This window comes from Rhamphochromis longiceps, linkage group LG18, assembly GCF_057381845.1.
Source record: "Rhamphochromis longiceps isolate RC_006_pf linkage group LG18, R_longiceps_female_GT1.1, whole genome shotgun sequence".
Taxonomy (NCBI): Eukaryota; Metazoa; Chordata; class Actinopteri; order Cichliformes; family Cichlidae; genus Rhamphochromis; species Rhamphochromis longiceps.
Window position 1 is genome coordinate 9,346,564 of NC_140574.1, and position 17,301 is coordinate 9,363,864.

A 17,301-nucleotide genomic window follows, 5' to 3' on the forward strand; every position below is an offset into this window, starting at 1 on the left:
ATGAACATGGTATTTTTCACCACTAATCAGTTTCAAAATATTTATTTTCAAAATGTTCTTCCGGATAAATTAATTGAAACATTTCTCATAATTTGTTCTTGTAAAACCTCTTCAAAAGCAAAACATGTTTTTTGTTAATGTCTACTTTACATTTGACTTTTACGAAAACAATTTAGTTCCCTGGTACAACAGCTAAATTAAAACAAACCAAACATGAAGGCAATGAAAATCTTTTTTCTGTCTTATGTACTTTTAGCTTTGGGTGTATGTGTGTAATTCACTATGACCTTTGAGGACAAAGGCATTCAGTCTGAGTCGTAAAAAAGGAAGAGATCTGATCTTTTGGACATGTCATCTTTATCAAGAAACCAAATGTACTGATTGGCAGTAGCATGTACTCATGAGGGTAAATATGGGGAAACTCCATTAGACATGTGACATTTGGTCAGAACAACCAGACAGATTCTTATTATATACACTTATTTAGAATTTAATTTTGAAAATTCCAGTAGAAAAATGTTTAAGATTTCTTTGTATACCTCCAGACTTTATTCTTGTTTTGCTGACTTCCCATGCCTTTCTTTCTGTAATAAATATAAATTACAAAGAAAGTTTTTCTGTTGCAGCTGTTCCACAACAAACCTAAGGTGGCTGTTAACTAACAAAGTCTTCCTAATGAGGAATTGATTTAATACATTTCTCCATAAAGTTTAGATCAGGGATTTTGAACACATCTTACAGTGTTGGCCACATCCAGCCCACTTTGATAAGTGTGCCAAACCAATTCATTTTAGTTTATATAACGCCATGGCAAAACAACTGAAATATATTCGACAGTCCAAAATTTATGCCCTCCTTCACATTTTTAAAAGCTCCCAGTGGGCTGGATTGGAGTCTTATATTCCACACCCCTGGTTTAGATCTATAAAAAGAAAACTTGAAATGTATTAACTTTAAGTATTATTTATAGTCTGCAACACATAAAAAATAACAATAATTATTGATAAAGATTATATGCACTACATTATTCAGGAAAACTTCAAAAAACAAGAAAAAGAAAAAGAGATTCAAGCATATAGCTCTAAAAACAAAATATTGTACTTCACAGTAAGCCATCACCATCTAAAACACAAAGATATTACTACAAAAAAGGATAATGTTTGAAAACATTAAGAAAATATTCAGTTCATTTGTGTTTTAAACAGGTGATAAATGTGATCCAACATGTCCTCTGTGCCAACATTTTAGAAAAAAGAAAAGCAGAGTTCAAGTGTTCATAGTTCATATGTGTTTAGCCTTGTGAATTTATACTACTGATGTTCTCCAGCTCTGTTTGTTGGGCAGTGACTCTGGGCCTGGTGGGTCTGGTAACCTGAGCATACACCGTCTCTGGCTGTGGAATTTTTTTGGACTTTGTGGATTCTGTTTTAGGGTGAAACTCCACGAGGGCATAAGTAGATGTTGGGGAAAGACTCGAGGCATCTCCTGGAACATTCTCATTTCGAGTTTGGCCTGGAGGATATTCCTAGAAACAAATCCAAAGTGTTTTGTTAAAAAACAAACAAACTGGGTGGAGCAGTGAAGAAAGAAGATGGAGGTTGATTTTGGGCAGGCGCATAAAACTAGTGTGTTAGCTCATACGTAGACTCATTAAACTATTCTGAATTTGAAGTGAATTTAAAATAAAGCTGAATCACACATTTTCTTTCTTTTTTCTCTTAAGAAAAAGTGTTCACTTACTTGAGCAGCCTCATACAGTTGATTTTCCTGGTTCCTTCGTTTACCTGCAAGCCAGTCACAGTAAATACAGATTTACTTACAGCACATATCTTCCACCGGAACGTCTAAATTCCTCGCTGGAAATAACATTGACTCCAGATCAGTTCATGTTAGCTACAGAGAACTAATACACCACTGTCCTGTTATCATACAGTGAACTGATCAGTCTGTAAATAAATTAAATAAAATCATCGATCTTTATTGGTCAAAATGAATTTCCATTTTTTTTTAAATAACTTTCATCCTTAGAAAATATATTTACTGTTAATGCTTGGTGCTATTCTAGATGCAACAGTCTTAATGTCATGTATCTCTCCTATAATATTGGTGAAGAGATGAGGTTTAGTGGGTTTTCATGTATTATAATATTACTCATTACTGTAGTCACGAACAACAAACTGGTTAAGGGCCTGTAGTAACTGTGGTCCCTTCTTTTTCCACAGTTATGTCTCGGACATGTTAATAGAAGGCAGCAATTAACAACCAACAATTAATTATTTAAAAATATTTAAACTATTTAATGCTATTTAACCAGGTGGGATTAGCACTTCACATTTAAAGAAGAAAGGGATGGGCAAACTCTGACTCTGTTTGCTATCAGCCAAGCTACTCTCAGCATCAAAAGAATATTAATGAAGGCTGCATTACAACCTGCTAGCTGCAAAAAAAGTGAAAAAGTGAAAAAAGTGCAGCCTTACCTAATGTCCACCCTACTGTTACTCATTTTATATTACGATTTAAAAATCTAGTTGGCATTGCTTTCAGAACTGCACATGGTTATTTGCAGCTAGCAGGTTGTTAATGCTATCCATCAAACCTAACAGTCTGCGGTCTATGAACTAACCTCAGCTAACGCCAGCTAACAATGTTAGCTCGGTGGTGATTAACCTTCAGCGATAGTAATAAATCACACAGCTATAGTACATTCATGTAGTTGTAAAAAGCATGATAATATATCAAGTAATCCAAAGTATTCCGAATACGTTACTCTCATTGAGTAACTTAACAGAATACGTTACAAAATACATTTTTGGCCATGTATTCTGTAATCTATAGTGGAATACATTTTAAAAGTAATCTCCCCAGCACTGCCTGTGAATGTGCATTACTTACCTAACATTTTAAAGCAGTTGTATGTTTTAGTTCAAATGTAGCAGCAACTCGGTGCTTTATTTCTAATTTTATCTCCTCCAGCCTATTGCCTTACTGAGTGACACCATTTTTTTAGACTCATTTTTGCTGTGAGGATCCACGAAGCTTTGAAGACAATTCATTCATGAAAGTAATCTAGACAGGATAATTTGGATACATAGATTTTAAACCTTACAGCTGATTTGATTGCTAATCTTTGCTCATTTGTTCATAAGTGTGAAATTGGGGGAAATTTGAGAACCAATGCGTCACCTAATTGAACACTTTTTGAAGAGGTGAGGTTAACTTAAACAGACATTCTGAATGAAAATTACATTCACATTTAAAACGCCTTACAAAGCAGATCCATACTATTGTACCAAATTTGGGCTTGACTTTCTTTGTTTTCATGGAGTATTTTTATGTATATTAAAATGGTAAATGGCCTGTACTTGTATAGCACCCTAAGGACCCTAAAGGCGCTTTACACAGCCAGTCATCCACCCATTCACACACTGGTGATGGGAGGCTACATTGTAGCCACAGCCACCCTGGGGCACACTGGCAGAGGCAAGGCTGCCGAGCACTGGCGCTGGTGAAGTGTCTTGCCCAAGGACACAACAACCGAGACCGGGGCTCGAACCGGCAACCTTCCGGTTACAAGGCGAACTCCCAACTCTTGAGCCACGATCGCCCCATTAAGTGCATACTTACATATTATATTAGATTTCAGTGTACTTAAAGTAGCAACAATTCTTATTTGACTGTTTTTGCTGAAAAAACAAATTGCGACTCACGTTTTGCGACAATGCAAATGATGACAATGATGAAAATGAAACCACAGAGGCCACTAGCAGCTGCGATTATTATGTTTGCGCTTGAAACTGTAAAGAAAACAAAATATTACATCACAAACAATCTGACGAGAATCTGTCATTTTAAATTTGCAGTTATTTCAGTAATGGCAGAATCATCACACCAGAAGCACAAACACTTTGTGTTAAATCTCAAAAGGTTTTGGACTACCAATCAAAATTCACCAACCAAAGGTGATTAGATTTAGAAATTTTCATACACTTCTATGACTGTTAATGGAAAGCTGCAAATCCTTTTTAGATCTTCACCTTGGTTAACGGCATGTCTGTGGTGAGAATGACTGGACAGAAACCAGGAATTTACGAACTAGAATGGAAGACAGGACACACGGTGAGTGAGAGAGACTGAAACAAGGAACAGAGGGACACTCAGCTGACATAATCACAGATGAATGAGACAAGGGGAGCAAAACTGAACATTTAGCACACAGGAAACAGGACACAGGCTATAAAACAGCAAATGACCAACACTGAGACATTGATTAAGATATACAATACAAAGAAAGGTAAACAAACACAGATTTGGCTGAACTAGACAAAAAAAATACGTGGGAAGGAAGACAAATCAGGGATAAAGAAACCAGACTGGTGTTTTCTAGTGTTTTGAGAGTTTAATACCTTCTATTTCAACAGAAAAACATGAATAGATCAATATAAAGCGATGAAGTCTTTAAAGATCAAAAATTAGTTTTATTTCTTTGTTCTGCTGCATAAACTCTTTAAATTGGTATGATTTAAATCAGCCATTCAAGTCTTTACGGCATTTAAACTTACCTGTCCTTGTATCACAGTAATGTTTAGTCTTACTGTCTGTCCAGCTGACTTTATTGCTGTGATTACAGATGATGAAGTCTCCATGCAGGTAAACAATTAAAGACGAATAATAATCTGGGGTTTTCAAACTGTTTTCTTCCACCTGAGAGCAGTTTTGGGCATCACATGTGAAAATGCTGCTGATTTGAGAATCCACTGTGCTGCAGTTCACAATGAGGCTACAGGAGTCTGAACTGCCAGACACAGAGTCCACTGTCAGGTTAACTGGAGAAACTGCATCTGAAGAGTAACAGGCATAAAGAGATTTAAAACAGGTCTATGTTGTATCACCATTTCAAAAAGATAATGAAAACAGAAACCTACCTTGGACTATGACCTTGTATTCAGCTACCTTTTGGTCTTCATCGCTAACCATGAATGCAGTATAATCTCCACTGTCATTGTGTTGCACATTCTTTAATAACAAAGAGTAATTTTGCCTGAAGAGCTCAGCCCTTCCTTCATATTTGTCAAACACAACTGGATCATTATTAAAACCACATTTAGCTATATTGTTAGTTTCATTAACTTTCCAGATCAAATCAGTTTTTTTGTCTAGTACAACAGATTTCTCTACATCCAGGTGTAAGTCCTTTCCACGGAGGAGAAACACATGTCGGAGCCCTAAAAGAAAAACAACAAACCTGATGTCAGAATCATCTTATTAACATGCAACTGGAACTCCTTAAATTAAATACAGTAGATATTTTTTCAGAATTTTTTTCTTAACTATTTTTATTATTGTTTAGTCAACATAGTTACATCATCTGTTTATATTTATATGTTTATAATTAAAATTGTATTCAGCTGTAATAAAACACCCTTACATCAAAGATCTCTCATATTAATATAGATTTGTGTGTAACTGCCAAAATGTTTGATTGTGGTTTTTCCTACTCCCTACTCCCTTCCCCAACCTGACATGCTATGCCACACATCTTCCTTCAGTCACTGGTTGTCTAGGTTTCAAAACATTTACAACAATAAAATGTGGGCTTTCTCGTGAAAATCCTATTGGAAATTATGGCTTCCACCCAACTTTAGATGGTGCACCTCTAATATCTAGAGTTGTCAACATTTATGAAACTAACCAAACTAACCAGATACTTTTTTGTTTCAGGAAGCTTCTCTGCTTCCCTCCATGAGAGGAAAAGGGAAGCTGCAACCCTCAAACCTGTACAGAATATGTCCAGCCAAATCAAAAATCACCAATGAAGGAATCAACCATTAAAAATGAAATGAAGACTGAGATAAAGTTATAAAACATTTTAAATCCTTACTCTTAGCCTTTCAGACCCTAAGTGTCTGCTTGAACATCAAACAGTATTTCTTGAAATGCTCTTATCTTTTTAAAAAATTATTATTTATCATTTGCATTTACAAAAATGAACTAGCGAGCACCGGGGACTTTTTTTCCATTAAACTGGAAGTTTATCTGACAGTGCTGTGACTAAATTTAAAGAGGTGATTCAACTGTTATTTCCTTCAACAGACAAAAGCCCCACAGCTACTGAGCTGCTGATTTTCTTACATTTATCATTTGCTTATTTTTGTTTCAGTTCTTGCTTACATCCACAAATGTGTGCATTTTGGGCTTTTTTTTTGTAAGATACAACAAATACCTTTAATAGATTAAATAAAGATTAATGAAACTGAAATATTAGTAGAATTGCAAAATCTATCAATCATGTTCCTTAAGAAAAACAAAAAAGGCTGTGTTCATTCAGTTCACTCTTCTTTCACACTTTGATTCCAAACTTTGATCGTTTTGCTTTCTCTCCACATGTCAAAGTAACATTGGCCAGGAAGATCAAATTGTTCTCCCTTTTTTGTCATTTTGTCAACATGTGTACTCAAACTGATCTAAAGGAATAACAGATAATGATAACTAAACTAGTGATGACTTCACAACATGTTTGAAATGAAAACTGCTGTCAAACTTAAAACTGTTCCTGCAGGTATTCATCATTCTGTTTACAGTTTTATACAGTTTTATACTGTATTACTGTAATATTGTTCACATTTTCTCATTTAGGATCTAAAATTGCAGACCATCCACTGCTTGCATATGTCTGCAGTGATATATATATATATATATAGTGTCCATCAATTGTTTGTGTGTGTTCTTCTAACTCTGTTTTTTTAAGTTGAATGTTCATCTAAAACATACTTCACTCTCAAAGCATAAATGTTTGTACTCAGAAAGAGGAGGTAATAAAAATATTTTTCTCGGTAGAATAATTTTAGCATCCATGTAGTTCGTGACTGCTGACAGAATTAAATTAGAAAGTGAAGACACTGGTGTTTCTTTTTAGTTGGAGCTGAAGACATTGGAGTTTATCTCACAGCTATCAGAGTCTCATATGTGCTTCTTCATCTACTTGCAGTCTCACAGCTGTGACCACACACTTAACCACTTCTCAGTTGTAATATCAGCATTATATATTATTATGCAGCATTTCACATTTAACTTTGATCAGTAATCATGCTGTTTCTGTTGATTTTACTTTGTTGTAAGGAGTCATTCAGCATATGTGATCACCCATTTTATGACATACTGCTATATACTGTTGCTTCATACAGAAATAGTATTTTATCTGTTAGTTTTTGTCACAGTAAAACTAACTATAAGAGGAAGTTCAGTCAAGCTTGTACACAGATGACCAAAGAGAAACCCACAGTCTGTCTGCCTGATGTTTGCATTTGTGCTTGTAGCAGTTTGTAAAGCATTGTTGCAGGAGTGCAGTACAAAAACGTGGTACTCATGTAGCCGAGTTAATATTGTAGATGATTCTACTTGCTATGATTACCATAATTTCACAGCAATGAAGCTGCAGAAATGCATTGGTCTAATGTTTCCTTTTTTCAGAGGAAGTAAATAAATACAACTATCAATGTGAAGTTAAGTTCATCAGAGCATATCTGAGAGTACATGACCCCTGGAAATTATAGAAACATTAAAGAGAAGACTTGCAAATGGTTTTAAAGCTCTGGGCCACCCCTGCTCCTGTCCTGCCTTCCTCCCCTGACTGCTCTTCCTGGGTCCCCTCTGCTGTCAGTTCTCACAGTTCTGGTGCTCCAGTTTCCTGCTAACTGTCCTCTTTTTGGCTTCCAGTTAAAAAAAAGAAAAAGCTTTGTGCCATGATGTCAGATTGTGGTAATCATGACACAGAATTGTATTGTCTTTTAACTTCTGGCTTTGAAATATATATTAAAAATATATATGTTTAATGAAATGTATAATTTGAATCATTTAAAAATATATACATTTGGTAGATTACGACACAGAGGTCTCTACACTGGCCCCTTTCTCCCTGCTCTCAAGCCAAGTAATTTCTTCTGAACTCAGCTGGGTACGGAGACTACAGTAGTTCCAAAGAAGTGGAACAAGCAGGCATTAGCCAGTTATAATGGGGAAGTATAAACAGAAAAGAGTGACGTGACCCTGACCTGGCACTCATGGAAATTTCCCTCTTACAGTCTTTTGTTCTTCAAAATCGTAATGAAAACATTGCATTTAAAAATAAACCTGTTGATCAGGGGTTCTGCCAAATGATGTCCAAATTATTCTAAAATGATTATATAATAAGTGGCTTATTCTAGTTCTAGCTCACAATTGCATATGGATAACACAAAGTTACGGGTGGAAACACAGACAGAGGGAGAGAAGTGATACTGACAAGAGGAAAGAAGAGGAAACCAAATTAAATAGATAGATGTCAGCAACTGACATCTGTGTGTGTGTGTGTGTGTGTGTGTGTGTGTGTGTGTGTGCGCATTCCTCTGTGTGTGTGTGTGTGTGTGTGTGCGCATTCCTCTGTGTGTGTGTGTGTGTGTGTGTGTGTGTATGCCTATGTGACAGAGAGACACATTATCTTTTTACAACATGTGAACATGGCTGCTTCAGTTTTCGGTTTAATATCAGACACTTTTTGTGAATTTGTGTTCTACTGGTTTTGAGTGGAGTACAGTACTTCAGCGTTTATCAAAAAAAACATTAAGGGAATTTTGTTTATTTGCACTACATGGTTTGTTGAGTTACTGAAGAAGAAGTGGACTGATCCCTACCAAGACTAGCCTGGGACATGGAACGTCACCTCTCTGGTGAAAAAGGGGCCGGATAAAACTACATTTTAATTCAACTTCAGCCAAATTGATTTGGGAAAAGAATGTAAAAATAACACAAAGAAATCGAGCAGATAGTCAGCACTTACCAGCCCCATGTTACCATTATTCATAGTTCAGAAACATCGATGTTGAAAATCAGTCTGATTTTTCATTTGTTAATATGTCAAAAGCATACTTATTGCAATGTAATTATTGTAATTTCAATACCGATTTTCTTGCCTGGTATTCATTTTTCACTGTATTTATTTGACTTTCTTCCTCCCTGACAATTATCTATTATATGTCATTTGTTGTTTGCCTTTTACAAACAATTTAGTGCTATAGTACAAAACCAGATTCCAAAAAGCAAAGGAGACGAATCACTTTGACATATTAGTGTACAAAATAATACTAATAAAAATATAATAATAATCAGAGTGTAAAAATAAGTGTTTACCTTGTATTTCAAATGAAAGCAGCAAAAGAACTCCCCAAAATAAAATACGTGCCATCTTCACACCTTCTGTGAATATCAGGAAGTGCAAACTTCCTCATTTAAGATTTTCAGCAGTGATGCACACAGCCTGTGTGGGTTGTCCCAAGACTAAAACCTCTATGTGACGACAGTGACATAAATACAAAGAATGACTCTCCTCTCTTCTGAGCTTTCTCTTTCATTGTCACTTTTTTGTTTTTTTACATTGTATTCCTACTGTATAAATCTTTTACAGTAAAAGATTATAAATAAATGAAATGTTTCTACGTACCAAAATGTTCAACCTAATATTGGAAATGTTGAGTTTGATTCGGATCAACAGTAGTCTGCTTCACTTACACAGTTTCATATTTGTTAAATTAAGATATAGACTAAGCTGAAATTTGCTCCAGAAAGACTCAATCCCCATAGGTATGGTAAGAAATTTTAACAGTATTAGGATCACTTAAAGCAAAAACTTGAAATTGTGTGGATTATGGGGGGGAAGGAAAAAACATGATAAATTTCCAAGACAAAAATGTGCCAGACAGGCTGGTCTGAGCACTTCATAAACTGATGATCTACTAAGATTTTTCTACACACTTTGAGAAGTTTGATTAGACTGGTTAGTTAAATAGCCATCCTTTACGACCAAGATATGCAAAAGCACATGTCTGAACACACAACACATCAAAACTTGAAGCAGATGGCTTACAGCTGCAGACCACACTGTTTGCCCTTCCTGTCAACTAAGAACAGGAAACAGAGGCTATAGTTTGCATGTGTTCACCAAAAAAAGATTAAAAATCATTCTAAGAACTGAGACAAAAGGGTCCAACACAGAAATGTCCAAGGTGTATTTAATAAATCGTGTGGTAAACTTGTGGTGACAGGATAATTTCTTTAGCGCATGTAACCATGTAAGTTTTAAAATGTTTTTTTTTTCACAGACTGTACATGAAATTCACCTTAGTCCACTGACATTACCTGATAAATGATACAAGAGTGTACTTACAGTACTTTTACTTTGAAGTTAAAATATACTGTTGTTGATTTGAGTATAAATAATAATACATTTGTTAGAACTGTAACCTTTTCAATAACAGTTGTTAGTGATAACGTAAAAAGTATTATTAGGTTTACACATGTCATTTCAATGCTACTACATAGGCTGCATTTTCCTGTCCTCCTCCTTTCTTGCTATCTAATGTGTATTCTTGTCCATCAACATCCCAGTGTTTATGACAAATCTATAAATATTTTATAGATATTGAACAAAGAATGTACAGTTTAAAAAAAACAAAGACCTCCCCCCCCAAAGAACAAAACAAGGCAAACAAAACCCAAATAAATAAAAAAACCCAATACATTTTGTTTTGTTTGAACTCATCCATCATCCTTCAGGGCACTCCTGAGAGAATCTGATTACAATATTTGTCCGGTGTGATTTTCTAGAAAAAAATCCAAAATATCATGTTAGATAAATATTATTGTCAAAATAATTTTATCATATATTGTACAATTATGCAAGAATTTTGTGGGCTCCTTTAGGTGGAATAGAATGAATACGAATTCTTGTAGTGGAAGTTACATAAAGTACAAATCAGCAGATGCTTCCGGGTAAGTGAGAAACTTAGTGAGTTACTGAGTGGCTGTATCTTATTATTAATATAGTTTACTTTATAAATAAAATCCATTGTGAACTACACATTACTGACTAAGAAGCCTACAGACACAACACTGTTGTGTCTCTAGGCTTCCGTCAATCTTATATTTTAATTCACAGTTCTTTTCTAGCTGAACACCCTTCTTATCTGTGAACTGTCATATGACTTACAAACACTTAGTTTGTCTGTCACTCCTCTAGCTTGCTCCTCTACAAATAGTTTTTTCAGAATTTCGTAGAACACAGTTCTCCTATTTTGTGCATTGGTCCTGGAATAACCTTCAAAATGTAACAAAGATTTCTGCAATGGAATAATACAGTTACTTCTCTTAAAGTGGAGATGAAAAACTATATGTATAGAGTCTGTATAAAAAAATGAAGTGTTTAAAATTTTTAACGCCATCTTCTGTCAGTACAGAACATTACAGTACAGCATCAGGTTGGTTGGTTGTTTGCAGTCAATAGACTTACATTATTATATGTTACCTTACTAATAACACAACCAATAACTCAGGGCAACATAACGAGACTAAAAATAGAAATCAGTTTAAGGAGGTCATTTCTGTACTGCCCCGTGCTGCAACTATGACTTCTGTGTTTACAAATCAAGGATATATTGCTTCTTGATGCATGCTCAATCATCCAGGTAAGGAAAGTCTGAAATAAGTGGGCAGTCTCGTGAGAAACTGCAGATGTTACTTGGATGAATGACAAAACATTTCTCCTACATCCAGTTGAACAGAATCACCTTTTTGGGAAGGATATACTGCCCATTTTCACTCTTTGTCTCTTTACCGGAAAAACTTGGTGTAAACTAGCATTTATACATGTAGTCTTTCATGCCCACTTAAAGATGATCTTTGCATTATTTTCCTTGTTATTTTAATTCTTTTTTGATTTTTTTCGCAGAATTTTTCTATTTGCTTGTGTTTTCTGAAGTTGCACTGCATTTGACTTTTCTGGGCCACCACTGTTTCAAGTGACAATTGAATCTGTAAAACCTTATACCAAACAAATTTATACTGCTTTACCAAAACATAATTTCAGCTGCACTATAATCATTCTTATGGCATTGCAGAATCATACAAGGAATGCTTTTGTGCATGAAGTGTATGCTTTAATACAATGCTAGATTTCTGTGTATTTAGTGTAGATTCACTGTTGTTGCTGCTTAAAAACAGACTGGGACTTACATTTTGTGACAATGCAAAGGGCAATGAAGACAGACAAGAGAAAGAGACCAACTGAAGTTGAAATCTGAATTAGGGTAGCTCTGCTGTGAACTGTAAAGAAACCAAAACATTGGGTTAGAAACGGTTAGAAACACTGCAATAACTGTACAATTATTTGTTAGGGTAGACTTGCTCTAAAAGCCCAAGCACTCAACTTTTGCAAATGTTGGTTTAAAACCTTTTGAGCTCTGTTAGAGTTTTTCAGTGGCTATTTCAGTGATTGTGATTTTTTTCTAATAACAACTATTAAACAACATATCTACTGCTGTGCCAATTTACTACAACAAATTAGTGTCACAAACATTTGCATACACAAAATGGTATGTTTGCTTCTTCAGAGTGAGGGTAGACCATAATGGTAAATGCATGGTATTCAGGATCAGAACAGAATGTGAAAACTTTTACAAATTCTTGAAAAATCGGTGGGTTATGGCTCGTGTAAAGGAAACACTATTTTAACTACACTACAGGGAGTGCAGAATTATTAGGCAAGTTGTATTTTTGAGGAATAATTTTATTATTGAACAACAACCATGTTCTCAATGAACCCAAAAAACTCATTAATATCAAAGCTGAATGTTTTTGGAAGTAGTTTTTAGTTTGTTTTTAGTTTTAGCTATTTTAGGGGGATATCTGTGTGTGCAGGTGACTATTACTGTGCATAATTATTAGGCAACTTAACAAAAAACAAATATACCCATTTCAATTATTTATTTTTACCAGTGAAACCAATATAACATCTCCACATTCACAAATATACATTTCTGACATTCAAAAACAAAACAAAAACAAATCAGCGACCAATATAGCCACCTTTCTTTGCAAGGACACTCAAAAGCCTGCCATCCATGGATTCTGTCAGTGTTTTGATCTGTTCACCATCAACATTGCGTGCAGCAGCAACCACAGCCTCCCAGACACTGTTCAGAGAGGTGTACTGTTTTCCCTCCTTGTAAATCTCACATTTGATGATGGACCACAGGTTCTCAATGGGGTTCAGATCAGGTGAACAAGGAGGCCATGTCATTAGTTTTTCTTCTTTTATACCCTTTCTTGCCAGCCACGCTGTGGAGTACTTGGACGCGTGTGATGGAGCATTGTCCTGCATGAAAATCATGTTTTTCTTGAAGGATGCAGACTTCTTCCTGTACCACTGCTTGAAGAAGGTGTCTTCCAGAAACTGGCAGTAGGACTGGGAGTTGAGCTTGACTCCATCCTCAACCCGAAAAGGCCCCACAAGCTCATCTTTGATGATACCAGCCCAAACCAGTACTCCACCTTGCTGGCGTCTGAGTCGGACTGGAGCTCTCTGCCCTTTACCAATCCAGCCACGGGCCCATCCATCTGGCCCATCAAGACTCACTCTCATTTCATCAGTCCATAAAACCTTAGAAAAACCAGTCTTGAGATATTTCTTGGCCCAGTCTTGACGTTTCAGCTTGTGTGTCTTGTTCAGTGGTGGTCGTCTTTCAGCCTTTCTTACCTTGGCCATGTCTCTGAGTATTGCACACCTTGTGCTTTTGGGCACTCCAGTGATGTTGCAGCTCTGAAATATGGCCAAACTGGTGGCAAGTGGCATCTTGGCAGCTGCACGCTTGACTTTTCTCAGTTCCATCCATCCATTCGCTTCTGCTTATCCTTTTCAGGGTCGCGGGGGGCGCTGGAGCCCATCCCAGCTGTCATAGGGCGAGAGGCAGGGTACACCCTGGACAGGTCGCCAGTCTGTCGCAGGGCCAACACACAGGGACAGACAACCAATTCGCACTCACATTCATTCGCACATTCACACCTAGTGACAATTTGGATTATCCAATTAACCTATCCCCACAAGCTGCATGTCTTTGGACGGTGGGAGGAAGCCGGAGTACCCGGAGGGAATCCACGCAAACACGGGGAGAACATGCAAACTCCACACAGAAAGACCCCGGCCTGATGTTGGAATTGAACTCAGGACCTTCTTGCTGTGCGGCAACAGTGCTAACCACCGTGCTGCCCTTTTCTCAGTTCATGGGCAGTTTTTTTGCGCCTTGGTTTTTCCACACGCTTCTTGCGACCCTGTTGACTATTTTGAATGAAACGCTTGATTGTTCGATGATCACGCTTCAGAAGCTTTGCAATTTTGAGACTGCTGCATCCCTCTGCAAGATATCTCACTATTTTTGACTTTTATGAGCCTGTCAAGTCCTTCTTTTGACCCATTTTGCCAAAGGAAAGGACGTTGCCTAATAATTATCCACACCTGATATAGGGTGTTGATGTCATTAGACCACACCCCTTCTCATTACAGAGATGCACATCACCTAATATGCTTAATTGGTAGTAGGCTTTCGAGCCTATACAGCTTGGAGTAGGACAACATGCATGAAGAGGATGATGTGGACAAAATACTCATTTGCCTAATAATTCTGCACTCCCTGTAGAATTCTTCACCAAACCAAACATGGGAGGTTTTGAGAATTTAACAGAAACCTTTTGTTTCACCTGGAAACAGATAAAATCCTTAGGATAAAAAAAATGCTTTTAGGTTTACAATTCTTTGTTCACTGAGCTGAATAATATATTAAAGTGGATTTATCATTCATATCATCATTGCTCTTATACTTACCTGTAATTGCCTTGCAGTCAAACTTGATCTTATTGTATTCCCAGCTAACTTGGTTGCTGTGATTACACAGGATAAAGTCTTGGTGGCGGTAGACAATGAAAGAGGATGAATAGTTTGTGGGTTTTTCTTTGACCTGAGAGCAGTTTTTGTCATCACATCTAAAAGAATGGTGGATGGATGAATCCACTGTGCTGCAGGTCACAGCAAGGACACAGGACTCTGAGCTGCCAGACACAGAGTCCACTGTCAGGTGTACTGGAGAAACTGGATCTGAAGAGGAACAGACATGAAGAGATTTAAAACAGGTCTATGCCTGACCAATATTTCAAAAAGATTAAAAAAGAAACCTACCTTGGACTATGACCTTGTATTCAGCTACCTTTTGGTCTACATTGCTAACCATGAGTGCAGTATAATCTCCACTGTCACTGTGTTGTACATTCTTTAATAGCAAAGAGTAATTTTGCCTGAAGAGCTCAGCCCTTCCTTCATATTTGTCAAACACAACTGGATCATTATTAAAAGCACATTTAGCTACATTGTTAGTTTTATTAAATTTCCAGATCAAATCTGTTTTTTTGTCTAGTACAACAGATCTCCCTATATCCAGATGTAAGTCCTTTCCATGCCGCACAAACACATATTGGAACTCTAAAAGAACAGAAATATTAAAAAAAACAGAATTAAAAAAAGAACAACAACACAAATATCAGAATTATGTGCATAAAGCTACATATGGTCAAATGTAATTTAATGACAGAAGGTGATGTCAACTTAATATCACTAAAATAATGTGAAATAGCATTTAATTCACCTAAAACTATATCAGATTCACTTCTCTATATTCTCCTGCCCAATCTGAGAAGTGAAACGTGGAAAATGCCTCCAGTCAGTTGAGGTGGTGCCAAGCAAATTATATGGGCTTCATAGTAAGAAAACCTGCTCCCACTAAAAGGGATGGTTTCACTTTCACACTATTATACAGAGATGTGCTTAAATGTATTAAACTTCACAAAACATGACTATCCAGAGTTCTGAGCAGCAGGGAAAGATTTAGTCTGTTTGCTATTAGTTATTTAATGTTACTTCCACAACTGTTCTGTCACATTGTCTCTCCAAAACCTTCAGTTGTGTTTTTGGGGAACTTCCTCATTATTTTAAATCAAACTTGTCCTGACATTTGGGATAGAAACAAAATATTTAAAATATTCCCAATTTTTATCTGATCACTTTTAAATAGTATTTAAATGTATAGTAATGAACTATACAACACTGTGAGGAAAACAAATCTGTACACGTCCATCTAAAAATACTGAAACTAAATTTAAGGAAGTGATCCCTCTTCTTTTATTTTCGTCTGCGTCATGTACCAACATAATATAGAGCAACTACCTAAACGTCACTCTCTGTCATTTATCTCACTAACAGCACAACAACCTCACTGCATATGATGGTGTGTACTGCAGATCTTCTGAAATGAGGATGAGACAAGGAAAATACAACTAAATTGAAGGCAAGCAAGTAACTTAATACTGGAACATCACAGGAACACTGACTTAACATACACACGGAACACAGAAAAGCAGGAAAACTGGGAATTAACTATAAGCAATAAGTGTTCTTGGGGAGACATGAACAAATTATGTCTTTTATGATTAAAACATTATGAAAGAAAAAAACACAACCTAAACAGAAATTAGCTTTATAATGCTGGGAAACAAAACATAAAATACATCTAGAAAACAAAACTCTTGACATATAATACTAAATTAAATTAAAATGTTGAACTTAAAACAAACGCACCCAGGACTGTGACAAAACCACTTTTGTAACTGTTAGCCCAAACTTCCTAGTAGCTTACAGCGCTCTGGAATTTTTTTTCAGAAATGCTCTCTCTCCATTTGATGTATTATGATGTGCCTGTCAGCTTATATAAAACATGTCAATACCTGTTTATTATTTATTTATATTACATTTACTTGACTTTCTTCCTCTCATTCCCTAATGACTTTATTTGCTGTACAAATTTTACAATATTCATTAGTGCTGAGGTAACACCTAGGTTTAAAGATAAATTGAGTTCATCCAGTTAGTATAAAAGTTGGTTCTTACCATTTACTTCACATGAACACAGCCATAAAAAAGCGCTAAAAAACACAATCCGCTCCATCTTGACACAGCTTCACAGCTTTGGTTTGAGAAAGCAGAAACACTCCCTGCACATGTGACAGTTTGATTCCAGTCAACTGAGTCATTTGCCAGAATGTACTTGTTAAGTTCCTTTTCTAATACCCTATTCCCACATCCTTCGCTCGCATCTCTGGTGAAAGGGACTGAGAAGAATCAAGTACGTGCAATTTCGGAAATTACAAAGCAGGTTTGTGTGTTGATGTGGAGAACGGTCGGATCGAGAGAGACTGAAGTTCGGTTCACCTCTCATTACATCTGAGAGAGGGTGAAAAGGCTTAAAGTGCTAAATCACTCTTTTCTTTGTGCGTTTTTGGTAATTGTAACTTTATTCTTTATAATATATAATTGGACATAAAATTGGAAATCAGCTCACAGTTGGAAATTCCAGCAGAGACACCAGAGGGATTGATGGCTGCCCAGAAGGTGGA

General features: G+C 36.3%; 2 protein-coding genes across 4 annotated transcripts; both read right to left on the reverse strand.

The window, feature by feature from the left end:
- Positions 1 to 44: 44 nt before the first annotated feature.
- Positions 45 to 12,086, reverse strand: LOC146647697 (uncharacterized). Of its 2 annotated transcripts, XM_085390179.1 has the most exons (7): positions 12,040 to 12,086; positions 10,549 to 10,631; positions 4,923 to 5,222; positions 4,560 to 4,838; positions 3,708 to 3,794; positions 1,741 to 1,784; positions 45 to 1,525 (listed from the first exon to the last, which is right to left on the reverse strand). In XM_085390179.1, exons 2-7 carry the CDS (start codon positions 10,568 to 10,570, stop codon positions 1,292 to 1,294), a joined length of 966 nt encoding a protein of 321 aa, XP_085246305.1. In that variant the 5' UTR covers positions 10,571 to 10,631; positions 12,040 to 12,086; the 3' UTR covers positions 45 to 1,291. The 2 variants fall into 2 exon arrangements, with proteins under 2 accessions (XP_085246305.1, XP_085246304.1); XM_085390178.1 differs by lacking the exons at positions 10,549 to 10,631; positions 12,040 to 12,086 and adding an exon at positions 9,163 to 9,342.
- LOC146647698 (uncharacterized) lies at positions 5,175 to 17,301 on the reverse strand. Of its 2 annotated transcripts, XR_014908607.1 has the most exons (6): positions 16,796 to 17,301; positions 15,035 to 15,334; positions 14,684 to 14,953; positions 12,040 to 12,129; positions 10,549 to 10,631; positions 5,175 to 5,222 (listed from the first exon to the last, which is right to left on the reverse strand). XR_014908607.1 is itself a non-coding variant. In XM_085390181.1 (5 exons), coding segments are annotated over exons 1-5 (720 nt in total). In that variant the 5' UTR covers positions 16,854 to 17,301; the 3' UTR covers positions 10,493 to 10,629. The 2 variants fall into 2 exon arrangements, 1 of the variants encoding a protein (XP_085246307.1); XM_085390181.1 differs by lacking the exon at positions 5,175 to 5,222 and having other exon boundaries at positions 10,493 to 10,631.

Coding starts and splice junctions, on each gene's coding strand:
- LOC146647697 (XM_085390178.1), bottom strand. CDS start 9,217: ATGGCACGTATTTTATTTTGGGGAGTTCTTTTGCTGCTTTCATTTGAA. Junction 3,795..4,559: donor TTACTGTGATACAAGGACAG/GTAAGTTTAAAT, acceptor TTTTCTTTACAG/TTTCAAGCGCAAACATAATA. Junction 1,785..3,707: donor CATTTGCATTGTCGCAAAAC/GTGAGTCGCAAT, acceptor ACTGGCTTGCAG/GTAAACGAAGGAACCAGGAA.
- LOC146647698 (XM_085390181.1), bottom strand. CDS start 16,853: ATGGAGCGGATTGTGTTTTTTAGCGCTTTTTTATGGCTGTGTTCATGT. Junction 15,335..16,795: donor GTGTTCATGTGAAGTAAATG/GTAAGAACCAAC, acceptor CTGTTCTTTTAG/AGTTCCAATATGTGTTTGTG. Junction 14,954..15,034: donor ATACAAGGTCATAGTCCAAG/GTAGGTTTCTTT, acceptor GTTCCTCTTCAG/ATCCAGTTTCTCCAGTACAC.